The sequence below is a fragment of the Hippocampus zosterae genome, chromosome 13 (assembly GCF_025434085.1).
Source record: "Hippocampus zosterae strain Florida chromosome 13, ASM2543408v3, whole genome shotgun sequence".
Classification (NCBI taxonomy): domain Eukaryota; kingdom Metazoa; phylum Chordata; class Actinopteri; order Syngnathiformes; family Syngnathidae; genus Hippocampus; species Hippocampus zosterae.
In genome coordinates this window covers 21570687-21596066 of record NC_067463.1, presented here as the reverse complement: position 1 = coordinate 21596066, position 25380 = coordinate 21570687, and the positions used below count along the sequence as shown (strand labels likewise).

The window sequence follows — 25380 nt, the reverse complement described above, 5'->3', positions numbered from 1 at the left end:
CCCTAGTGAGGATCAAGCGGCTCGGAAGATGAATGAATGAATGAATCATATTTAAGATAAGATAAGATAAAATATCCTTTATTTGTCCCACACTGATGTCTTGTCTTGATGAAGACTTTCTTTATTTGTAACTATTGTATCACGATGCTGACAGCTGATGATATCCCCCATCCCTGCTCGCCCCCCCCACCCGCAAAAAAATCCTTAAAATTCCAACATCAATGAGATCAAAAAGAAATTTGCCACAAAAAAAAAACACATCAAGTCAAGCCTCAAATGAACCATTTTGATGATGCATTTGTCGTACTTTGTCAAGGTACATGACATGAAAAAAAAATTATAATAATTTTGGATTAAAAAAGTCACTCATTGCAGCCTCTTCCTTCGTTACCAAATCAAGGACGCAAACGTAAATAAGAATAAGAATAAGATTTTCTGTTCTCTTCCTATTCTTTTCTGTCTGAAAGCGTGCGGAGGGACACTGCAAGACTCCACAGGCAACTTTTCATCTCCCGGTTACCCCAACGGATACCCATCATACACTCACTGCGTGTGGAGAATATCGGTTACACCTGGAGAAAAGGTAGCCACACTTCTGTGACCCGCATTTCCGAAATAAGGTTTTGGCAACGCAAAGAGAAAAGAAAAAAAATTCTCCTCTTCCATTTCACTTGAGCGCAGATCGTGCTCAACTTCACCACCATGGACCTGTACAAGAGCAGCCTGTGTTGGTACGACTACATGGAGGTGCGCGACGGCTACTGGAGGAAAGCTCCTCTGCTGGGTTAGAGCCTTGCAACACACACACACACACTCACACACACGCGCATGAAAAAGAAATAGGATGTGTGTGTGCGTGTGCATGCGCTACAGGCAGGTTCTGCGGAGACAAACTTCCTGACGTCCTGACCTCCTCCGACAGTAGAATATGGATAGAATTCCGGAGCAGCAGCAACTGGGTGGGGAAAGGCTTTGCTGCCATTTATGAAGGTAACAAAATACAAAAACTAGGTTTGTAATTTTCCACTTTTTCAACATAACGGAGGTGCAACAGATCCTCCAAAAAAAAAGTCATGGATTTGAGTTACAGGTTGCATCGTTTTTCACACACCAAAAAAAACACCCAAAGTAAATAAAACTTTGGTTCCGTTTATTTTGCCTCAAACTCAAAATGTTAAATATGTTTAGATTTTATGAACGCAACCTAAAAATATCACAATCGTCACAGGCATATATTTGTATCCCCGAATGGCTAATTTGACATTCATAACATCTGTGAACGCACGAGTATCTTCACTACAGTATTGCGCTGCCACCCAGTGGTCACTGTAGGTAAGGCAGAAGGAGCAGCACAATGAATTCGATTGCAACATGGACTCATGATGCACAATTAATTCCGACCATTCTATTTAATTCGATGATGACTCAATATTTTATCAATTATATTCTTATAGCGCGAACATTTTTTTTGTTTCCAAAACAAATTATTAAGATAAGATAAGATAAGATAAGAAAACCTTTATTAGTCTCGCAATGGCGAAATTGTGAGAAATTGGCATTTCCCTTGATTTCAATGGCCAAAGATGCAAATGTTTTGAGTTGCGAGTGTGGTCTCGGAACTACTTGTATCTCAAGGCACCACTGTAATTCTAGTTTGGAATCGAATTAATTCACATTCCGGATTACACTGTAGACGCGCTCCATGGAATATAATAATCACGTGACTCCGATGCACGACGTGCCGTGCGCTTGTGCAGCTATCTGCGGCGGCGACATCAACAAAGACTCGGGACAGATCCAGTCCCCCAACTACCCCGACGATTACCGGCCATCCAAGGAGTGCGTGTGGAGGATCACCGTGTCGGAGGGATACAACGTGGGCCTCAGCTTCCAAGCCTTCGAGGTGACTTGGCTGCGTCTTGTCTGAGGGTGTCCTCCTCAAACGATGCCGATTGCCCCCAGTAGTCAATACGGATTAAAAAAAAAAAATTTAAAATCCAGGAAAATCTCACGAGTGTGCATGGGAATGTCTCAGGAGCCCCGATGCAGCTATTAAATCACTTCCACCCCCCAGCCCCTCCAAAAAAGACAGCTGATTGACTCTATCTATGTACAGTTTGTTTTCATTCATTCTATACAATCGCATTAATTAAATCATTGACTTTTGTTCTTGACAAATCCAATATTTTAGATTATTATCATACAGTATATCGTTTCTTATATTTTTACAAGTGGTGACATTATTTTTTTTTTCTATTTTGGCTAGATCGAGCGACACGACAGCTGCGCGTACGACTACCTGGAGGTGCGTGACGGCCCCCTGGAAACAAGCCCTCTGATTGGTCGATTCTGCGGCTACGAAAAACCCGAGGACGTGCGCTCCTCCGCGCACACGCTCTGGATGAAGTTTGTATCGGACGGCACGGTCAACAAGGCGGGCTTCGCCGCCAACTTCTTCAAGGGTGCGCTTGTTTTCCTCCGTTTTCCATCACGCGTATAGCACTTCTTTGTATTCATGCTTTGCGTGTTCCAGAGGAGGACGAGTGTTCCAAACCGGACAACGGCGGCTGTGAGCAGAGATGTGTCAATACCCTGGGCAGCTTCAAGTGCGTCTGCGATCCGGGCTACGAACTAGCGCCCGACAAAAAGAGCTGCGAAGGTAACACGCTTGATCGTGGAGCATTGACTTTGACACGGTGGGGTGTCAAGAGAGAGGCTGGCTGAAGGTCAAAAATGCAGATGCTCACCCTCAACTTTGATGATGATGATGATGTTGTAGTGTGTAGGGGAGTGGAGAAGGTATATGCCTGAAGGTGAAGACAAGATGATTCCTAAATGTAATTTGAGTGTAAAAATCAGTTAAGTAATATCAGTCAACTAATAACATTATGAAAATGTAATGATGAACTGTGTGTGTGTGTAGTGTGTAGGGGAGTGGAGATGGTGCATTCCGGAAGGCGAAGACATTTTGTAATATCGTTAGCGGGTTGGAGAAGTGCAAAAGTAGACAAAGTGCTGTATAATTATACTTAAATACATAGCATGGGGCGGCCCGGTAGTCCAGTGGTTAGCACGTCGGCTTCACAGTGCAGAGGTACCGGGTTCGATTCCAGCTCCGGCCTCCCCGTGTGGAGTTTGCATGTTCTCCCCGGGCCTGCGTGGGTTTTCTCCGGGTGCTCCGGTTTCCTCCCACATTCCAAAAACATGCGTGGCAGGCTGATTGAACACTCTAAAAATTGTCCCTAGGTGTGAGTGTGAGTGCGAATGGTTGTTCGTTTCTGTGTGCCCTGCGATTGGCTGGCAACTGATCCAGGGTGTCCCCTGCCTACTGCCCGGAGACAGCTGGGATAGGCTCCAGCACCCCCCGCGACCCTAGTGAGGATTAAGCGGTCCAGAAAATGGATGGATGGATACATAGCATGCTCACTGATTCCAACCTTTGATGACAATGTAGTGCCTACGGGCTTGGAGGATGGATGTAGCGTGTCGGGAGGAAATCTGGCTAAAGGGGTAAAATGTACCCTTACATCCACACAGCGGCGTGCGGGGGTCTGCTGTCCAAGCTGAACGGCACCATAAGCACGCCGGGCTGGCCCAAAGAGTACCCACCCAACAAGAACTGCATATGGCACGTGGTGGCCCCTACGCAGTATCGCATCTCCATGCAGTTTGAGGCTTTTGAGCTGGAGGGTAACGAGGTGAGTGCGGCCACCGCCTTTTCGTGTCGCGGCGCCACTTTGTGGAGGTGTGACGTCAACCGTGTGTTGATCAGGTGTGTAAGTACGACTACGTCGAGGTGCGCAGCGGCCTTTCGCCCGACTCCAAGCTACACGGGAAATACTGCGGCACCGAGGTCCCTGAAGTCATCACGTCGCAGTATAACAACATGAGGATCGAGTTCAAGTCGGATAACACCGTGTCCAAGAAAGGTTTCAAGGCCCATTTCTTCTCAGGTAAGGACACCAAATCGTTTGTGCCTTCCCGCGTGTTGCGTAATATAAAATAGTGAAGCATAACATAGCATGACAAAAGTAGCGCAACATAATGTAACGTAGCGTAATGACACCATGGTATGATGTAATGTAGCATGATGTAATGTAGCTTAGCATAACATGACGTAAAATAACACGCAAAATCGTAACTTATCATGCAGAAAGCATCAACCCCGTGCATTACAAAAATAACACGACATATTAACGCAGCATAAGGTTACATAGCTAAATGTAGCTCGTAATGTGGGATAATGTAACGTAGCGCAACCTAGCATAGCATAATGTGCAATAAATAGTGTAAAGTAACATTTTGTGTGTTATTATCATAGCATGGCAAGCAAGTGACATAGCGTGACACAGCATATAATGTAGAATGTAACGTGGCACAACATAACAACGACATAACGCAATGTAGCATAGCGCAACGGAGCATCACTTGGCATACATTAATGTGGAGGAGCATAACATAGCGTTGCATGCCTATCGTATGTGCAATGATGCAACAAAACGTCACCGTGCGTGGGCGTGTGTGAGAAAAGCTTCAGTGAGGTCCCTTTGCGCCTCTCCAACACACACACGTTTACACGTGTGTGTGTGTGTGTGTGTGTGTGTGTGTGTGTGTACGCGGTGACCTAAGGATTGCTACGATGAATGTGCAGTCTGGCATCAGCGGCAAAGCTCCTTACACCGTGATACAGTGAGACTGGGCCCACAATAGCAACATGTGGGACGAATAAAGGATATCTTATCTTATCTTATCTTATCTCGAGTATACACACACACACGCTCACACACACAAACACACAGGGAAAAAAGGAAGGGACACAATGGGGTGGGGAGACATTAAGAGGAAAATGAATGACATTAATGGACAGCGCGGGACAAAATGGGACATAAAAGTCGACATTCTGTGATAAAATTGGACACCAAAGTGGACGTTATTGTCAACTATGGGGCAAAAAAAAATTTGATATAGTGGGCCACATTTGAGACGCACTGGAGTACATGAGAACATAACGGAACATGATTGACATAAAAGGGAATATAGGGACACAGTGGGACATAAGAGGGGGACAATAACAGACACGGGGAGACAAAATGGGACATATGAGAGGACCCAATGGGACATGAAAAGGGGCGGGGGGGCTAAGTAGGGGGGCACTGTGAAAAAAAATGGGACACAAGCATATCCAAGAGGACATTGTGGGACAAAGTTGGACAAATGGGATAAAAATCGGGATAGCATCAGACACGAGTGAACACAAACGAGGTCAGGGCAGGACAAATAGGACATAAAAATTCACACCTTTGGACAAAATAGAACATGCGGGGACGTGGGGAATAACGGGACATACAGGTGAAACACTGCGTGAAAAAAGTTGGACTTCACAAAGGGGACATCATGGCAAAACTAGGGACTATCTCCTCCAAGGATGCTGATTGGTCCATCCGGCTGCCATTCTGCGACGTTCATTAAGTAAACCGGTTGCTTGTTTTGTTGACCTTCTTTCTCTATTGACTCAACTTTGCCTGCTATTCGGAAAAAAAAAAAAAAAAAACTGGTCGCCCATAAATTTGCAACCTTTGTTTGACTTTGCGGGCGGCCCGGTAGTCCAGTGGTTAGCACGTCGGCTTCACAGTGCAGAGGTACCGGGTTCGATTCCAACTGCGGCCTCCCTGTGTGGAGTTTGCATGTTCTCCCCGGGCCTGCGTGGCTTTTCTCCGGGTGCTCCGGTTTCCTCCCACATTCGAAAAATATGCGTGGCAGGCTGATTGAACACTCTAAATTGTCCCTAGGTGTGAGTGTGAGCGTGGTTGGTTGTTCGTCTCTGTGTGCCCTGCGATTGGCTGGCAACCGATTCAGGGTGTCCCCCGCCTACTGCCCGAAGACGGCTGGGATAGGCTCCAGCACCCCCCGCGACCCTTGTGAGGATCAAGCGGTTCGGAAGATGAATGAATGAATGAATGTTTGACTTTGCGCTCGTTTGTGTCAGACAAGGACGAGTGCAGCAAGGACAACGGCGGCTGCCAGCACGAGTGCGTCAACACGGTGGGCTCGTACGTGTGCCAGTGTCGCCACGGCTTCGTGCTGCACGAGAACAAGCACGACTGCAAGGAAGGTGGGTCGGTCTAAGTTTTGGCGCAGGTCGTCCGACGGGCCGAGTATCTTCCAAGAGTGTACGCTCAAAAAAAGTAGCACGGCACGCTTGCGTTCGCCTTGCTACGCTCCAGTGGTGCCGCTGCCTTAATGGTTTCACACTCAGCTTGTCAGCGTGCCCCCCCCCCCCGACCCCCCAGCCCCAACGCTTGCTGCTTCCCGTTCCCTTTCCATTTCCTCTGACCTCTTCCTGCGCAGCCTTGATTTCAACTTCCTCTCCGTGTGTGCGCAGCCGAGTGCGAGCACAAGATCCACAGCCCCAGCGGCAGCCTGAGCAGCCCCAACTGGCCCGACAAGTACCCCAGCCGCAAGGAGTGCACCTGGGACATCACGGCCACGCCGGGACACCGCGTCAGGATCGTAAGTCGATCCCCCCCACCCCACCCCGCCAATTAGGTAGTTTGGTTTTGTTAACAAAGAGCAGCCAAGAGCAGCATCACCTGGTTTGTCATTTAACTCGGCACTTCACTCGTTTGCAAGGCGCAATTAACTCGAGGGTTAATTAGTTTGCATCATCTTTTTTTTCCATAAACTACAAGGGTACCTTTTTTACAAACAGCGTCCGAGTTCACATCCGTCTTCCCCTCATAAATTAGCAGGTGCAATTGTTTACAAAGAGCACACGACTCCAATGTTGTCTTTTTCCGAAGACGCAAACGATCATTTGTTTACAAAGAGGATCCAAATGCGACTTCATTTTTTTTTCCTCGAAAACTCGAAACTCGTTAATAACAAAGGCTGCCTGTATGACATCATCTTTTTCCATAAAATAGCAGTGCGACATTGTTTTGTTCCATAAATTCAATTCCAAGTTCATCCCATGTTGTTTTTCTAAAAACTAGAAGAGGTTCACTTGTTTACAAAGAGCATTGTCATGTTTTTCCGTGAAGTGGACAAAGCAAAAAAAAAAAAACAAACAAACAAAAAAGTGAGACATGTGATGATACAAACATCGTTTGGTTTAGCAACAGTCTGCTTGCTTTCGGTCTCGGGTTTTCCATGCTCCACTTTAGAATTCAATCAAAGCTGCACATTTGTGTAACGGGGCTAAAACACGTGGAGTGTCTTCATGCGAATGAAAAGGGCCTCGGGTTACTTTCCCCCATCTGTTTCCCTCACACACACACACACACAAATACCGCATCGTGTGCGTGTGTGAGTGTGTGTGTGTGTGCATTAAACCTGCATGTGTGCACACATGCATACATTCATTCATGTAATGAATCATCTTCAAAAGCCTCCTCAAAACTCACTTGTATTCTTTGGCATTCGACTCAGCATGACTTAGATTTGTTCTTGATTTTACTGCTTGGTGCTTTCTACCGCCTTTATTACCGATTCGTCTTACTGTTTATTGTGTATGTTAAATTGCTCCATGATGGCTGTTTGAAAGTGCTCGAGAAATACAGTTGAGTTGAGTACAATTAGCCCATTTCCTTCATGGCTAACAAGTTGTGTGCCTGTGATAATAATAACAATAATAAATATGGATATCTATTTTTCATACTATACGCTAACGTACTTCAGTACTATATCGGTGGGAATGGTAACGGTGAATTTGGCACACATGTTCATGGACACTAAAGATCACTGCACTGAGATGACTCAAAAAGGTGACAGAAGAAACTTTTTTTAAGAAATGAGGATGTAATGGTGGATGGATCAGATTTGTGACAGGCCTTTTCATGAAAGGTCACAAAAATACACATTAGAGCCAGTTTTAACCTCGCTTGCCCTCCACCATTGACGCGTAGCCATTCATATTTAATTCCATAATCTCCTAAAATCGGGACATTATGCCCCAGAGAGAAACTCACACACACTTGTCAGTAACACCCCGCCCCCCAAAAAAATCTAGTAGTAACAATCGACCATCCTCAATGAAAAGTGGTGCCTTGAGATACGTAACATTATTTTAACGTGTAGTTAAATATATGTATATGTAAAATATGTATATTTTTAAAACTTAACTATATTTTTTTCTGCCCTCGGCACGAAGACGTTCAGCGAGTTCGAGATCGAGCAGCACCAAGAGTGCGCCTACGATCACCTGGAGGCCTTCGACGGCGACGACGACGCTGCCGCCATCTTGGGGCGGTTATGCGGCAGTAAGGTTCCCGAGCCGCTGGTGTCCACCGCCAACCGGATGTACCTCAGATTCATCTCCGACGCCTCCGTGCAGCGGAAGGGCTTCCAGGCCAGTCACGCCACCGGTATACCAAACCACAGTTTTTTTTTCTTTTTCGGTTATTCTTAAAAGTACTAACGCAAACTAGAAGACATTTTCCATGCTAAGTCACTCCCATCAACCCACCTGAGTTGGAAAACTTCGGCTGGAGCGATGTCTCCATCTAGTGGCAAACACGAAAAAGCACACCGGGCGTGAAGAGCAGTGGTGGCGATTAATTCTTTTTCGCTCGTAAAATCCATTTCAAGGTAAAAAAAAAAAGTCCACCGAAGAACAACAGTGTTTTAAAGCTGCTAAATTCAGTAAACTTAACCCCAAAGCAACTTCAGTGTCAACATCCTCTTTCCCTATGTCAACTCGATAAATACAGTTGACTTGACTTTCCCTCGTATTGGGCCCCCAGTCGTGAGCAGTGTGCTGCCCAGTACACCTCTTGAACATTCTGCGTTGACATCATCATGAGAATACTAATACTGTAATGTAACACTGCATTTCCTCATTAACTAAATTTCATTACAACAGCATTTAATACTGCTTTAGTACACCACTAAAACAACCCCCCCCCCTCCAAACGTAATGCTGTCCAAACTATTTACATGGAGCACATAAACAACCTCCGCTGTAACAGAATACTGTACAGAAAAGACCCCAGTTAAAATAATAATAGTAATTAAATCTTTTTTTTAACGATAACAAATACATGCAGCGTATATGCGCAAAATATTGTCCATCCCAAATCCTAATCGGGAGCAAAAAGAGTTTTTTAGGGGTGTCCCGATTCAACTGTTTCACCTCCGACACTGCGCAGAGTGCGGCGGTCGTCTGAAGGCGGATGCCCGGCAGAAGAATTTGTACTCGCACGCCCAGTTCGGGGACAACAACTACCCGGGCCACAGCGACTGCGAGTGGCTGCTGACGGCCGAGCAGGGCTACGGCATCGAGCTCAGTTTCATCACCTTCGAGGTGGAGGAGGAGGCCGACTGCGGGTACGACTTCATCGAACTATACAACGGCTACGACGCAGACTCGCACAGGCTCGGACGGTTCTGCGGCTCGGGGGTAAGAAAACACAGAGAAAAGAATGATCCTGATCATTCATAATTTGTATTGTATTTTTATCATGTAAATAATAGCCGCTATTTAGAAACAGTATTCTTCAAGCATGCATTTCAAACACTGGCATTAATGTGGACAATGTCCCATCAGCCCAGGGAAGGAATCTACTCGCCCAGCGACGCCTTGCTGATCCGTTTCCATAGCGATGACACCATCAGCAAGAAGGGCTTCCACCTCCGTTACTCCAGCACTAAGTTCCAGGAGAGCCTTCACGCCAGGAAATAACCTCCCGAAAACCTCCTCGTCCCGTGGACGTGGACAGCGATACCTCTACCAGGAAGAACGCCACGGTGGAATTACCCGGAGAATTCCAAACGTTTGTCGCGGACATCAAAGCTGCTCGTTGGATGCAGGATAACAAACTGCAGATGAACTAAAGAACCTAAAAAAAATCGAAAATGCATTGAGCATTTAAGCATCCTCCATTCTTGAACTGTACAGATTATTGCAAGACTATTGATTTTATTGTTATATTTTTCCCCATTTACCACCTCCAAGATGGCTTCAGATGCCTTGCTCCAGACTCCTGTGTGTGTCTGTGTGTGTCTGTGTGTGTGTGTGTGTACCCATACAGAAAAAAGATACATGAAAAAAAGCAATCGGACCTGAAATCCAGTGCAACTGCCTGACTGGCTTTGCAGTTCCACAACAGTCCTGTAGGTGGTGGTAATGCGCTTAACAAACTGGGTGCTAAGAGTTTTTTTTCACCACAGCTGCATCTAGTAGGTCACTCAGATATTTAGCTTCATTGAAAACAGACTGGTATCTGGTTTGTCATTGGCCCTCCAATGTTAGCAAAAAAAAAAAGAGGGGGGGGGGGTGCCGGAACCCACCACCACCACCAATCAAACCCCCTGCTTCCCTTTGGCTCGACAGTGATGCATGTATATAAGAAGAAGAGTCCAATGGCCAAAATTGTGGAAAAATACATCGAGTGGATATACAAAATCTACTTCCCCCTATTCAAATGCCAGTTTTTTTGTGGTACGCTGGCAAGGTGTGACTTTGAAAATGTCAGGAAAGCCTTCTAGAAACAGCTGGCTTTTGGGGGAGGCAAATCAGAGGCACTTTCAATAGTGGCAGCTGTGTGCCGACTCCCACTTAAAATGAGTTTAAATGTGATTGGTTCATTCAGAACAGCTACATCCCAATTTAGAAGTGGGGTGTGCACACTTGTGCAACCACATAATGTTAGCTATGAATTTTTACTTCCCCTCTGTTACTTTTTGCTTCAAATTTTAAATTGAGTTGCACAGGTCATAGCTCAATTTCAACAAGGGTGTGTATGTAGACTTTTTATATCCACTGGACTGTCCCAATTGGCCCCAATGTAAGCAGACTGTCACGACCCCCCCCCCCAAAAAAAAAAACATACATTTTGGTGGGTTACTGTTTTCACTTGGCCCCAATACAGGCAGTGTAATCCCATGCAGTTCCACTCCAGTCCTGCAGGTGGTAGCACTGTGTATTACCCCCATTTTCTGGATCTGTCAGGTCACTGTTCCACTTGGCAACCATACAAGTACTGTAGTCTCAAAAAACAATTCAACCACACAATAAAATGTAACAGTTTCTGGGTTAGCGTATGTATTTGTACGTAATCGTGTTAACTAACAGACAAAGTGCAATGAAAATGTAGCATGATTCAGATTTTAGAGGTGACAAATGGACAAAAGGAACCGTTTCATTCACTGCCCCCCCTCGTCATTTTTTTTTTGTGGTGGATATAAGGAAGGGAATATCTGTGGGCATGACGGGCAAGGAAACGTTCCCATTGGTGCTACAGGGACTGACAGAATGGACAGCACTAGTCCTGTGGAACTACTTTATTGCCTTAGATGCTGGGACGCTTTGGTGTGTCATGTTTTCATGTTTTAATGCTTTTGAGTATTCCCCCCCCCCAAAAAAAATATGAGAAGTGTAGTATCTAAGGAGTATTGGGGCAACATTGTACAAAAATATGACACGACAAGAATGAAGTCTTGGTGTTTGTTGTTGTTGTTTTTTTAAAGAATAAAGACATTTTTTCCTTCCAAAATTCTAACAATTTAATACATTGGACTTTATTTGTGTAACTTTAATTTATTTCTACGACTCTAAAAAAGTGTTTGAATAGAAAAGACTTGACTTCACATTATATCTGAAAATACAACTTTATTTCCGTTAAAAAAAAAACCACTCTCATATGATAATTTTTTTTTCCCGAAAAGAAATCTCTTCTGATTCTATTTCAGCCTATTTATTGTCATATTGCGACTTTTTTTCTTGAAAAAAACAACTTTTTTTAACAAGGAAGACGTTTTTTCAATATACATAACTTTAATTGTATTACATTTCAACTTTTATTGCAAAAAAATATATACATTTGAAAATTCTCTCATAATAAAGTTCTCTGATCCAACATTTTGATTCGCTGTTCTCGTATTACAATGTTTTTTTCTGAAAATGAAATTACCTTTATTTAAAAAAAATAATTCATACTTGTAAGATTATGAATATGCTCAAATAATTACAGAAAAAAAGAAACTCCAGTGCCACCGGCGTCCAAAATCTGGATAAAATTACAATTTGGTAGTTGTCATTGACTTACCTTTTATTTCCATGAGGTGGTCTTAAATTTCTCGAAAAATACAATTTCACAATTGTCAGATGTGGGCGTTTTTCTTGAAACGTGACTGAATTCACTTTGACATTTTCTTTCAAACAAATACAACTTAATTTCGCATTTTTACATTGTTTTAGTAGTATTTTATATTGTGTGGCCCTAATACTCCTTTGGTGTGTCACTTTGTCGCGGTTCCATTTACCATCCCAAACGCAAATTATTTGCATTTTGTTTTGAAGTGGAATGACGACAAATCGCCACGACCTGCCAAGCTCGAGAGGATACCCTGCTAACGTGGTTTGTTGTTCTAAATATTATTATGCTCATTAAGAGACACTGACATGTCCTACAAGTCCTCGTTGTCCTCCAGTACGTTGAAAATAAAAATGCAAATGTACTACTTACCTTTTTGGGCCCAACGAACCACGTAGAGCCAAAATGGACGTCCAATGACTTGCGGTTTCTCACAGCCGAAAAACCCGGAAGAGGGCCTGAAAACCCTGAAAATATCAATAAAATATGATAAAAGCGCATTAAATTGCTGTCTCAACTATTGCAAGTATACTATACGAAAAGTGGATATAAAAAAATAATCTTCGCTCCACTTTTTAAATGCCAGTTTGTTGTGATATAAAAAAATGAGACCAAGATCTACACAGGCAGTTAAAATGGTGACGGGCTCCCCTTTTACCTAAGTTTGAATTTTATTTCTCTCCGTTCCCCAGCTCTAAGTGGGTGTGCACATTTATGCAATTACCTCAGTTGTTGATTTTCACTTCTGAAAAATAAAATATATTTTTTAAATGCAAATTACCGGTGGAAACAGTTTGAAATGAATTATCTTGGTCTCATTTAAGTAAATAACAAAAACCTGCCATTTGAACTAGGGTGTGTAGAATCTTATATCCATTATACGTAAGCGTATACAATGTGCACATGGAAATACGTTTTACTATATCAACTACTTTTACTATTATATAAATTCCTGAGGACTTCACTAATCACACACATGCACAGTCACACACACGCACACACGCACTCATATATAGAAATTCGATTGTTGTCAGTAGTTGTAGTTTCTAATAATAATAGTAATAGTAATAATAGTAATAATAATAATAGTAGTATCTAATAAACCCCGATCTTTTTTTAGTCAATCATATAGCTATAAAAAGATCATTCAGATCAATGTCGCAGTGGTCATTTCCACAAGTGTATCTATCAAAAATGCAATACGGTCGATTACTAGGTCGAAATATTAAAATGTTAGCCTTTTCTAAGGGATATGTCTTTGGCTCTTTACCGCTACTTGTTGGCCATCTGCAGTACTGCAGAGTCCCCCCCCCCCCCGCCTCCCATTCAAGCACAAAACAAGAGATTATCTAAAAGACAGTAACATACTTTATGCATACATTATTCCTAAGTACAAAAATATTTGATGAAACCATTTTTTTTTTTAATATAAGCCGGCGAGTTCGCCTGACATCACCCGAGACCTCGAGCATTCATTTTCTATACAAGTTAAACTCATTCGGGTCGCAGCGAACTCGATTGTGTCCCAGTTGCGAGTATTTTTTTTTTTTTTTTGCAAAAGGAGCCGGGCTACTTCAAAACAGTTCTTCTGCTAACGAACAAAATATCAAGTGTAAGGATGGAGGCCATTTTGTCCAAACCTGCTTTTTTTTTTTTTTTTTTTTTGGTCACATAGCATCTTTAATACCACCATTATAATAATTAGAATATCAAAAGTATGGAGTATACATTACATCGTTTGCATTGCGCCACACAATTGCGAGCGGACTTAATCTCGTTATAATTTTTCCATTTTCCCTCCTTTTCGTAATTCTTCTTGTGGCGATCTCCTCATTGTGCTGATCCGGCGAGCCTTCGTTCGGGAAGAAGAACACTGAATTGGACATGAGGTGATAGAAAAAGCTTCCGAACGGTACTTGTATTCCTATACTCTACTACTTTCCAATACCGGTAAATCTCCGTTATAAGTCACCCCCCCCAAAAAAGTCTTCGGTGAAGTTTTCTGGCCTTTCCATATTATTATGATTTGACTTTTTGCAGTCAGGTTCCCGTTGAAGCTGGAGGAACAGTCTCTCGAAGCCATGCCTGTTTTGTTTTTGTTTGTAACAGTCCCAGTGAGACTCCCGGGAGTCCCAAGGTGTGTGAATGTGTGTGACAGCAGAAGCGAACGAAAGAAAAGCAAAACTAAAGTGGTCAAAGAAGGGGGGGGGGGGCACTGGCTGACTTGAGGCGGCGTCTACACGCTGGTGATGGAGGCCAGGCAGTTGGCGGGCTTCTGGAGTTTGTCGGGTGGCGGCGCGGCGGGCGGCTCGGGGATGGCGCGGAAGCTGAAGGGCAGCCCCGCGCCCCCCGGCCCAACGTGGTGCCCGGGGCTCAGCGCCGGATTCTGCCGCCTGTTGCTCTCCACGATGCTGGACGTGTTGGACGCCAGGCTCTCGCGCGTCCTGGACCGGGCAGACGAGACGGTTAGTAAACGGGAACGGCCAAACGACAACCGGACGTTTAATAAAACTCAGAGAAAACTAAATCCAAAACAAAGTGCTAACAACCAAAATGAATCCAAAGTATCAAACAAAACCATGACTGAAGCTCAAAAAACGAGAACAGAAACTTGACCGGAACGACAGGAAACGTGACAGTAGCAAAGAGCAACCATGACGCGACGATGAGTCCTCGGGCCGGGAGTCCTTTTAAAGCCCGAATTAAATAATGACCAACAGGTGTGCAGCTGCAGGGACAGCCTTACAGTGCCACAAATGTCTTAAGCCTGCCGTGCATGTTTTTGGAACATGGGAGGAAACCGGAATACCCGGAGAAAACCCACGCGGGTCCGGGAAGAACATGCAAACTCCACACAGGGAGGCCGGAGCCGGGATCGAACCCGGTACCTCTGCACTGTGAGGTCGACGCGCGAACCACTGCGCCGCCGGTGCCGCCTAAACTATTTCATGCAAGCCTAAAAGATCGAGTACGCGGCCGCGGATGCTATTCGGACCCATGCAGGAGAATGGCTGCCCCCTCCAAAATGATCCCCGTTAAGATACCCTCTCAGCCGCTCCCACACACCGTTTTTCCCAGCCCGGGGTCTGAACGAGACTTAACTAGTATGCGTGCCAAAGCATGCCGTAGATAAGGAAAGACACCTCCACAACCCCCACCCCCGCCTCGCCGTACCTCGGTGAGTTGAAGCCACTGTCCACCGTGACACTGCTACTGTCCATGCTGTCCAAGCGAGCCGAGTGAGCTGACTTCTGGCTGCCGGCGTTCTCCGTCTCCTTAGGGCTGAGCAAGGTGAGATTGGTCTCCAGTTTGCGCTGCAGATCGTGCTCCTTCTCCCGCCGCAGTAACCACTTGATGGTTCCCTCCCCGCCGCCGCCGCCCACGACGGCGCCTCCGCCGTCGGTGCCCCCGCCGTTGCCACCAGCCTCTCGACGGTCCTCGCCGTCCTCCGCTGCGACCAAGTCCTTGCGCGAGTCCCCCTCCGCCTCCTCGTCATCCTCGTCGTCTGAGACGTTGTAGTAGTCGAAGGAGGCGGATGGGACGATGGCGGGCTCTAAGCAGCCCTGGAGCAGCGCGGGCGAAGCCGAGGCCGAATTGGAAGGCTGCTGGGACTCGGGATTGTCGAGGGCCTCTGTGGATTTGCCGTTCGAGGCTTTCCGCAGCGTGCCGGACTTGGCGTAGCTGTCGGCGTAGCTTGCGGACAAGGCGTTGTGTGGGGGTTTGAACAAGGTGTCCTTGCTGAAGATCTCCTTCCTCTTGATGGACACGCTTCCGCCGCCACCGCCGCCCCCTCCGGGATCCACGTTGTGCTGGTGCGGCGTCAGGCGGGCACTCTGCGCCGGCTCCGGGGTCTGGCTGGGCGTCAGTCGCACCGAGCCGCCGCCGCCGCCGGCGTTTTGTCCCTTTGCCGCCGCCGAGTCCTCCTTGTACTCCATCTTGTGCGGAGAGGTGAGGCGAGGCGTTTGGCGGTCGGCCGGAGAGCCCTTTCGGCGTCCTCCCGATGAGGTTAACGTGTCATATTCTGATTTTGCCTGAGGCGAGGGGGCAGTTAGGATGGTTTCGTTTGACGTATTACACTGGAAGTACTCGTCCGTGGAGGGCTTGGGCGAAAGTCCCATGAGCTCGTTGTACGTCGGCGGGCCGTCCCCGCTCTGGTTCCTTTCCGCCGTCCCGCGGAGCCGCAACTCGTCCGCGCTACCCTTCCCCAAATCGGGCACGTTGAAATCGGAGTGGAACTTGGCGGCAGAGAAAGCGACCCTGGAGTAGCGGCCCGACTTGTGGGTGGCGCGCAGGGTGCCGTCGTCGGTATAGTAGTGGGCGCGCTCGTCCGGTCCGGCCTCAAAGTCTTCCGGCGGGCAGAGCGAGGGGCCTTTGAGGGAGTTGTCCATGGAGCGCGATCGTTCCTTCGCCCGCTCCGAGCGGTCGTGGCGCGACTTGCGGTCCTGATTGTGACTGTGACTCCTCTGCACCCTGGACTGGCAGGTGCCCCGCGAGGGCTCGGGAAAGGGCATCTCCGTCCGCCTCTTGGCCAGCTCGCCGGACACGTCCCACTCGGGCGTGACGGGGCAGTACGACTCGGCGATGTTGGGGTTGCTGTGGACGAGGTACGTGGCGCCGCCGCTCCGCCGGCGCTCCAGGGTGTACGCGGCCTCCCGAGGGGAGCGCACCAGCGAGTGGCTGAAGAAACGGTAATCCCTTTCCGTGAAAAGAAGATCCCAGTTCGAACCCTCTGACGGTTCCCCCCGGGAGGTCCGCGGCTTGCTGTGCGAGCGAGACTTACCGTGCGGGGCCCGCCGGTGGCCGCGGCCCCGTCGGCCGCGGGCGCCGTGCTGCGCCGACGAGCCCGTCTTGCGTCTCTGCGCGCGTTCCTCCTCCAGCCGCTTCATGGCGGCGGCGTGGCGGGCCACGTTCTCCACCGTCAGGTCGGGATTGATCCGCCGGATGATCTCCATCTCGATCTCGCGGGGCATGGGCGCGGCGGGCGCGTCCTCATCGCGCAGCGGCCACTCCTCCGGCGGGAACTGCGCCGAGAAGGTGGCCAGCTGCCTCATCTTGTCCTTCTTGAAGCTCAGCCGGAAGAGGCGCAGACCGAAGCGCTTGGATTGTTTCTCGCCGCTGGCTCCGCCCTCTTTCTTTTTGGTCAGGGTGTCCGTTTTGTAAGGGAACGATGGGAGGCTTTTGCTCTTGTCTGCCGGATCTTGGGACGCTCGCTGGACAGGGGGGGATGTGAGAGGAGGCGGGTGGGGGTAGGACGGCGGTTCTCCGCGGTGCTCCTTGCTCGCCGGGGGTTCGCCGCCGCCGCAGCGGTCCCTCGGGGTCTTACTCGTTTGGGCTTCGGACTTCCGCTGCTCCTTTGGTGTCTTACTCTGAAGCCTATACGCGTCGTTGTGATTCTTGCGGGGGGGCCACTCCGACAGGCAACCGGGCGTGGACGGCGTGACGTTACCCGATTTGGGCGAGGTACACCGCTGAGGCGGCGGTTGCGGCGGGTGCGCTTGCCGCTCCTGCAGCCGGTCGTCCAGGTGGTACCACTTGTTGTTGCTTCGGATGAGGGACGGCGTGATGAAGTAGGTCTGGGGCGTGACGATGAAGTAGCCCTCTGGAGTCGGGTAGATCTTCCTTTCTCGCACCAGCATGTTCAGGGTGTGTCGCAGAACCTCCAAGCTGGGTGTCGGCACGCCTTCGATGAAAACACATTGTACTTAAAAACTAGACCTTCAAGCCCCAACAAAAAACAAAAACCCTAACAAACAAATTGCATCTCTCAAAGCACCATTCATTCGAGTCATGGGCGTGACTGGAATGGGGTACACCCTGGACCGGTTTCCAGTCCACCGCATTTAAAGCTACTCCAATAGGATAAAATCCATCCTTTTGCGACACAGTCAAGAGGTCTTGAGTTCATATCTCAGTTCCGGCTGGGATCGACTCCAGAGCGCCGTGGCCCAAAAGGGGACGAACGCCGCGGAAAAACCGGCAACCGGTCTCGGGTCTCCGACACGTCCTTTGTTTCGTTCCGCTGTCATTTCACAATTTCCGGGGTTGGATGAATTCATTCCAACCCCAAAAACCAGAACGACGGATCGCGCCTGACCGGCGAGGGTCCGTCGTCGCGGCTCACCTGGGAAGCTGGCGGCGAGGTGCTCCGCCAGAGCCTCCTGGCTGACGGGCTTGTGCGCGGCGTTCATGGCCGAGATGGCCAGACACAGGATCTCGCCCAGCGGGATGAACTGGGACTGGCTGATGGGCGACATGCTGATGGGCGACACGTCACCTGCGAGAAAGCGAGCGAGTGAGAAAAGAAAAGCATGTCTGGGTGAGTAAGAGAAGCTATGACGTAATGGTCAAACGGTTCTGGCTCCACCTCGTCCTCGCTCGTCTTCCCGTTTTTTGTGCGTCGGCTGCTGCTGCGGCAACCTTCCACAATGAGAACTTGACACACACGCGCGCCACGTGCCGTCGCCTTTGTCCAACAGAGCAGGCTCGGCCGTGACATCGCGAGTCGTGACGTCATCCCGCGCGCCGTCACCGTTACCCCCCCCCCCCCCCCCACACTTTAATTAAGACCCGCTGCAGTTATCCCCGCCTCCCACGACACACCGCACCGGACTGTCAGTGGAACGGGCGCCATGACGTCATCTCCTCGTTTCACCCGACATAAATCACGTGCACACTTTGGAGTAAACATTGTAACGGTTGGGATGGGGGGGTTGGGGGGGGGGGAGTTGACACAACGCTCTATTGTTTGGCTCTTTTTTTGTGTGTTTAAGAGAGATAAGAAAATGTTTGTTTTGTCCTGTCAAAGTATTTCTTCTTACTCGGCAAAAAAATAAAAAAATAAAAATCAACCCAAAAAACGTCGGTCATGGTATGCTAGCTGAAATACAGTCGCGTGCTTCCTCGCCAATTGTTTGGTTTACGTTTTTGAAGCAGGGATGATGTCATGTCTTCTATTTCATTCCTGGAAAAAAAAGAAAAAAAAAAGAAGAACGTCTAAGGTGCTTTCTGGGGTGGCTTGATGGGGGCTTTTGAGGCTAGCAAGGGTTGTCAAAACAACATTTCCACGTCTACTGAGAGGATGGCTTTGACTATCGATGATTATTTCAATAATCCATTCGGGTTTTTGGGGGGGGGGGTCGTTGATGCGTTGGAAATCAAAACTCAAAAATGGACAGAAAATGGTTTGGTCTGTAACATGGGAAAATTGGGCAAAAAATGTTGACCGTTGTTTTTCAAAGTAAAAGGAGATGTTTGCAAATGTCTTTTTGTGGGTGGGGGCTGCTTTCATGGAAAACTACAAAAAAATTTCGACTGACACCCAGTTGGTGATCAAAATAATTGTTAATTCATTTGATACATTTTTAGATTTTACTACCCCCCCCCCCCCCCCCACATTTTTCATTCAATGACAAGTTCTTGTTTCTGCGAGCGTGAGGCGAATGTAAACCGATGGGTCCTTTTCAGGGTTTTTCGAGGTGACGCACCACTCACCTGACGCCCGAAAACTCGGCGGGGACGGCGAGAAATGGGGGGGAGGAGGAGGAGGAAGGTGCTGCTTCTGCACACGGACGTCTTTCTCCGAGCCGGCCCAGGCCCGCCGCACGTTGCGGTTCTTCTTCATCGTGACCCCCTTTTTTTTGTGTTTTTTGTTGTTGTTTGGGTGGGCAGTGGGAGGGAGGAGGGGGGTTTGGGTGTAGAAGTGGGGCCAGGGGGGAGGTGGACCAACCTCAGGGGCTCAGCGCCTCCCCCGCATGGGGTACCGAGCGTCCCGCTAGAGCGATGCCACAGCGGCCATGGCAGGAAGAAGCGGCGTGCGTCTCATTGACGAACGGCAGCGCGGTGGCGGTGGTGGCGGCGGCGGCGGCGGCTCGCGGCGGGCTCCCTCCCGGGAGGCATCACCCGGCCACTATTTGCATGCGTGGGGAGGCACATTACGCTCCGATGCAGGGGGTGTTGGTGGGGGGGGGGGGGGTGATGCAGAGGGAAGGTGGGAGGTAAAATAGGGTAAAGATAATAAAAAGAGAAAAGGGTGGAGGTGGGCTGAGGGTGTCGTTTTTTCAGGACCGTTCCTTTCCCATCCAGGCCCGACAATAGCTCAGCATCATCCGGAAAAGCGCACCCCCCTCCGAAAAAATCCCCCCAAAGCGCATCCGAATCAAAGCTCCTGCATTCAGCCCAACGGTAGTACGCCGAGCGGCGGGGACGCCACGTTCACCTCCATCTTTATCCCCGTCGAGCGCCCGCCACACACGCGCGCAGACACCCCCGTCGCCCTTCTTTTTTTTTTCTCCTCTCCACCCCTGACAAACGCCAACAAAGGGCGGGGAGGGAAATAACAAAAACAGGCCAAAATGGGAGAGCATAGGAAGAAGAAAGCAATCAAGTCAGGAATAGAAATCCAGCCTCGACGGCGGCGGCGGCGGCGGTCCGTTAGCCGTAGCATCCATTCATTAACACAGGGGTGGGTGGAGGGTTGGCGGTAAGGGGGGGGGGGGGGCGTGTGTGTGTGTGAGAGAGAGAGAGAGTTGGGGAGGGCGGGTGGTGGTGGTGGGGGGGGGGGGCAAACTCCAGTCAACGGCTCCTCATCCCACCGCTAATGCTGCAGCTGCTCCCAGCACCTCCAGGAAGGGTGTGTGTGTGTGCGGGGGGGGCACCTAAAAATAAATAAATAAATAAAATCCCCCCTCAGATGGAGTCAGCTGACTGCATCCTCACCTTGGTGACTTTTTGTTAAGGTGTGGGGGGTTGGGGGGGGGGGGTACAGAAAATGGCACGTGCGGGGTGGGGTGGGGGGGGGGAGATCTTGTGGTGTCACAACCAATCAGCTCCAGTTCAGTGATACTAAAAGAAGAGAAAAGATGAGGAGGAAAAGAGAAAGGGGGGGGGGGGTGGACTAGGATGCCAGCCATTTTATTCCTCAGTGCTGCAACAGCCTTTGTTGCCATGACGACGCAAGCCGATGAGCTCATTGCTGTTACCTCGGTTGAGACCCCCCCCCCTCCCCCAACCCCCCCAAACACACACACACACACAAACGCACGCCGTCCCTCCTTAAAGTGGCAGTTGCTCACAATTGGAGATGGGGAAGACGTCATACGTCATGTGACCGTTTTATTGATTTGGCTTCATTGGTATGAAGCACAGTGACCAAGTGGTTGGCTGTTTTGCAGCGGCGGTTCTGGGTTCAAATCCGTGTGGTTCGGGAGTGGTGGTGGTGTTGTGATGTTTCCCCCCCAAAAAACAAACAAACAAACAAACAAACAAAAACCTCAACAACAACATCTGTGTGAGGTAACTCGATTACAAAAAGCATGTCGTTTAAATCCGCTCATTTCGCTCCCGTCGGCTGTCATTGAAGCTTTTTCAAAAATACGTACAATAGGCTCAACATTCCTTTGAAGAGTCAAAACTGTCTTTGATGACTACACTTAGTAGTCAAAATTGTTTTTATTTTTTAATTAGTGTTTCCTAATGTGGCTCGATTGCAACCATCAACGTGCATGCTAGCTTTGTTGAGGAGTCAAAAATCGCCAAGGTTGCTGCCGGGCTCATAGGATTGAGATCATCGTGGCGAGTTTTTGTTGTTTTTTTTCCAAAAATATGTACACAAAAAGAATGCCAGGTACGTTTTTTGTTGATGGGTCAAAAATCGTTTCTCAAGTTGAAGTTTTGTTCCTTAGTCTTGAGGTTTTTATCGGGTGTCATATTGAACAAAAACGGGTCGATTGGCCCATTAAAAGAATGTTAATTTTGTCTACGTACATGTTTTTAACAAACCTTTTGCTTTCAATCCGTTGTTTAGGGCGAAATCACCACAACACGGATGCTATTTTAGCATTAGCGTTCAGCTAGCAGGGACTTTCTTTGGCCACTTGTTTGGCTGTTTCTTTTTTACTATGACTTTTAACTTGAAATGGGAAGTGGATAAAACAGGTGGAAACCTTGTTTTGAATTCATTGTTCACTGTTGGGCAATCTGCTCTTATCACAAAGCGCATTGAGTTGAGTTTACTGCCACCACCCCAAAAAAACAAACAAAAAAATCAGTCGAATGACAGCTCGTATTTTGAAAATCTCAACTCAGGTCACTCGTATGTCAACTTGAACTTTTCTGCCCTCTAGCGGAACTTTTACGAAGCCTCGTGTCAACTTCATTTGTGGGAAACAAATTCCTGGCTTGACAAATGTTTCCCGTCATTCTGTGCCCAAACGCTCCTTTTCCTTCCAGGCGGCTAACGCTGGGAATTCACCGGCACTTTTCAGGAAAAAAAAAATACTTTTCCTTCCTGCTGCCCCGATTGTGTATCCAACGGAAACCAAGACCCTCAACTAACAGGATTTCACGGTCACTGCTAAAAACCTTTTTCACAGAAAACACACAACCTTTGTCCGTCGGTTTAAAGAAAGGGTGGGAAACGCATCACATTGTATCACAATAGTGAGCCGATTGTTTTATATGAATCCGACTCGCTTTTCAAAATAAAATTAGCAAGAGTGAGACACAAAAAAAAAAGACTTGTGAGAAAATTGATAAAACGGAACAAACTAAAACTCCAGCTAGCTTTTTCCAAAAGGATTCATCGTCCAAAAAACGATAAACTGCTTGTGAGATCGCCTAAGAAGAATCGCGTTGCAACGTCGATACACGTCGATATCATCTTCCAAGACCGTATCAATGCGATATCACAACTGATAATAATATCATACTTCGGGCGCATCGATTGATTCGAACAAACTAGCGGCTAGCTTTTCAAGCGGAATTCTTTATGCGCGGAAAACGTGTCGTATCGTGACTTGATGAAAAATAAAGACGCCGCTCGTATCGAAACTGATAATGGCGCCAAACTTAATTAACTGTCTCAATATTTTCGTAAGAATCCACGGAAGAAAAAACAAAGGGGTACTGAAAAAAAAATTGATTTAAGCACCCTCATTTTTAACAAATGAAAAACATAAACATCTCCCGTACTTTACTTACTTTCAATCATATTGCACAATTGATACTACACTGTCGTATCAATTTTTGTGCACTTTCAGAGTGATTTATTTATTTTCTGTGTACTGACCGTGTAGTTTGCACGGCTAGTGAGCTATTAGCTCGAAGACAAACATTCCTGTGCTTATCAGTGTTTTGCTTCAGTGTGCTGTCCCTACACGGACAACTATTCAAGCGCAGACTCCCACTTTTTGGACCACACAATTTACTCCAACTACGACAACTACTACAAAAGTACTACTCGAGTAGTCATGCCGCACATTCAACCAACCTACAATGAAGAACACGTCGGTATAAAAATGCTAAATTGTCATTGTCTTTGGGGAGTAGACGGGGTGCACCCTGAACTGGTCGCAAGCCAATCAGAGGGCACGCATAAACAATCAACCATCGCGCTCACAATCACACCTAAGAACAATTTGGAGTGCCCAATCAACCTGCCAATCATGTTTTTGGAATGTTGGAGGAAACTGGAATACCCAGAGAAAACCCACGCACATGGGAAAACATGCAAACTCCACACATGGAGGCTGGAGCCGATTCGAACCCTGCACCACTGCACCGTGAGGTCAACATGGTCATCAATAGTCCACCGTGCCGCCCTCATGTATACATTTTTCCTTTTAAAATGTCATATTTTGTATCATACAATTGTAAATAAAATCACCAATATTATTTCCTTGATACTGCATTGTTTTACAATACAAAATAAATATTAAATTAATAATTTAAAGTGCAAACAATTTTTAATTACAGCACAATAAAACCTGTAACACAATGATTCAATGATGTTTTGATGAATACATATTTAATAATTTTGTTATTTTGAATCATTATCACAATTACGTTATTAAAATTATTCAACTAAAACAACTCATGAACACAATATTAGTTGAAATGACCATTGGGGGGGAAAAAACCTTGACGACGATACAGAAAATCGGAATGATTATGATTTGTGAGTCATAATGAAAATCATGTAAGATTAATGTTTATTGATAACTCGTATTAATGTATATAATCATTAATCAATCACAAAATGGAGGACTGGACCCACCGATGGAGGTGATGTGGAAGCCCGGCGGTGCCTTCAGGGTCCTTCTTGTCCACCCGTTCCTGAGCACTTGCAGGTGGTCTTCGCGGCCCCGGATGAGCAGCACATGCTCGTCGAGCCAGCCCAGGAAGAAGACCTCAGCCAGGGCTCGGGTGAGCGCCTGGTTCCAGAAATGCCCCATGTTGGTGGCCTTGAAGTCCGCAAACACCTGGTACCCCGCCGGCACCGCCGATGGTGCTGGCACCGGGGTGTCGTCTTCACGGTGGCCGCTCAGCCTCGACAGCACCACTGCCAGCGAGTGCGGGGCGATCCCGAGCACTTTCTCCTCCATCAGCGAAGTTCACAGTCACGATCCTGATTCAGAAACAGCTCCATTCTGTCAAAACATGTGTGTAAGTTTCTTCAAAACGAGTTCAAAGTGTTTGGGGAGAATATTTAGGGTGAATATAAAGAAAAAAGGCCAACCGAGGAGAAGTGTATACCGTCGTTTTGTTCATTCTGGGACAACTTTAGAGCAGGCAAGTGCGGTGATTGTGTTGCGTTCAATAATACTCGAAAATCTGTCAACTATAGTGCGAAAAGGCGTCAAAACCATCAATAAAATCGCAATATTTTAGGGTTAAACAATATAAATTCGTCAGTTTTTAGGTTATCACCAAATGTCTAAACAGGGTTGAGAACCGTGTTGAATTAATAGCCTATACTGAGAGATAAGTTAAGGTCACCTTTCAGTTAATGGCTCATTGGTCGAGTTTCAACTTTTAAAGTAAAAATCCGACGGTGACTCAAGCAATGTTCTCAAGAGAATCTATCAATTAATACTTTTAAGCCAATTTTACAGAATCAGCCTCAACATTGTCCAGTGCTTGCCGGTTAGAATGGAGGGTAAGACAAGTTTTTGTTGAGGTCAATTTTATTTTGAAAGACACACGTCACATGACGTCACGATAGAAAAAAGACATCCCGAATTGTATCAGGCTGCAAATCGAGTCCAATGTCACGAAATACCTTTGCCGTTCGAAAAAAATAAGCAGTTGTAATATTTAAATCGAAAGATTCCATGACCTTTTGTGAAAATATTTAAATTTAGGATTTACTTTGACAAACTCACAACAAAGCTGTGCATGAGAACCAACACTAATGACATTTCATTGCCACATCATCAGTCATTTCTTTTTTAAGACACCTTACATCAGGGGTGCCCATTACGTCGATAGTGATCTACCGGTAGATCTAAGA

The 25380-nt window shown here is 47.2% G+C and overlaps 2 protein-coding genes and 1 long non-coding RNA gene across 7 annotated transcripts in view; 2 read left to right on the top strand and 1 right to left on the bottom strand.

Annotated features, from left to right (window-relative positions):
* Positions 1–11352, top strand: part of LOC127612683 (dorsal-ventral patterning tolloid-like protein 1) — a 30399-nt gene extending 19047 nt beyond the window's left edge. For all 4 annotated transcript variants that reach the window (XM_052083432.1, XM_052083433.1, XM_052083431.1 and 1 more), the window contains 13 exons: positions 468–583; positions 682–784; positions 874–990; positions 1758–1903; positions 2267–2462; positions 2534–2659; positions 3538–3698; positions 3773–3953; positions 5987–6112; positions 6383–6510; positions 8150–8363; positions 9147–9397; positions 9545–11352. In XM_052083432.1, the coding sequence (XP_051939392.1) occupies positions 468–583; positions 682–784; positions 874–990; positions 1758–1903; positions 2267–2462; positions 2534–2659; positions 3538–3698; positions 3773–3953; positions 5987–6112; positions 6383–6510; positions 8150–8363; positions 9147–9397; positions 9545–9679 (2000 nt within the window). In that variant the 3' untranslated portion in view covers positions 9680–11352. The remainder of the gene's footprint in view (positions 1–467; positions 584–681; positions 785–873; positions 991–1757; positions 1904–2266; positions 2463–2533; positions 2660–3537; positions 3699–3772; positions 3954–5986; positions 6113–6382; positions 6511–8149; positions 8364–9146; positions 9398–9544) is intronic.
* Positions 11353–13087: 1735 nt separating this feature from the next.
* Positions 13088–14068, top strand: LOC127612697 (uncharacterized). Its single transcript, XR_007965912.1, has 2 exons — positions 13088–13131; positions 13185–14068. It is a non-coding gene; the product is annotated as an uncharacterized LOC127612697 (long non-coding RNA).
* Positions 13411–24683, bottom strand: stox2a (storkhead box 2a). 2 transcript variants are annotated; one of them, XM_052083451.1, is made up of 4 exons: positions 24145–24683; positions 18214–18366; positions 15267–17772; positions 13411–14536 (listed from the first exon to the last, which is right to left on the bottom strand). In XM_052083451.1, the coding sequence occupies exons 1-4, from the start codon at positions 24470–24472 to the stop codon at positions 14329–14331; spliced, it is 3195 nt and encodes a 1064-aa protein (XP_051939411.1). In that variant the 5' UTR covers positions 24473–24683; the 3' UTR covers positions 13411–14328. The 2 variants fall into 2 exon arrangements, with proteins under 2 accessions (XP_051939411.1, XP_051939412.1); XM_052083452.1 differs by lacking the exon at positions 24145–24683 and adding an exon at positions 19584–20590.
* Positions 24684–25380: the final 697 nt, after the last annotated feature.

Bases quoted from the DNA above. Each gene is read 5' to 3' on its own strand.
- stox2a (XM_052083451.1), bottom strand. From the start codon at position 24,472: ATGGAGGAGAAAGTGCTCGGGATCGCCCCGCACTCGCTGGCAGTGGTG. The intron at 18,367-24,144 runs GTGGGTCCAGTC...GCTTTCTCGCAG, and splicing joins CTTCCACATCACCTCCATCG to GTGACGTGTCGCCCATCAGC. The intron at 14,537-15,266 runs GTACGGCGAGGC...TGCCCGGTCCAG, and splicing joins AGTGGCTTCAACTCACCGAG to GACGCGCGAGAGCCTGGCGT.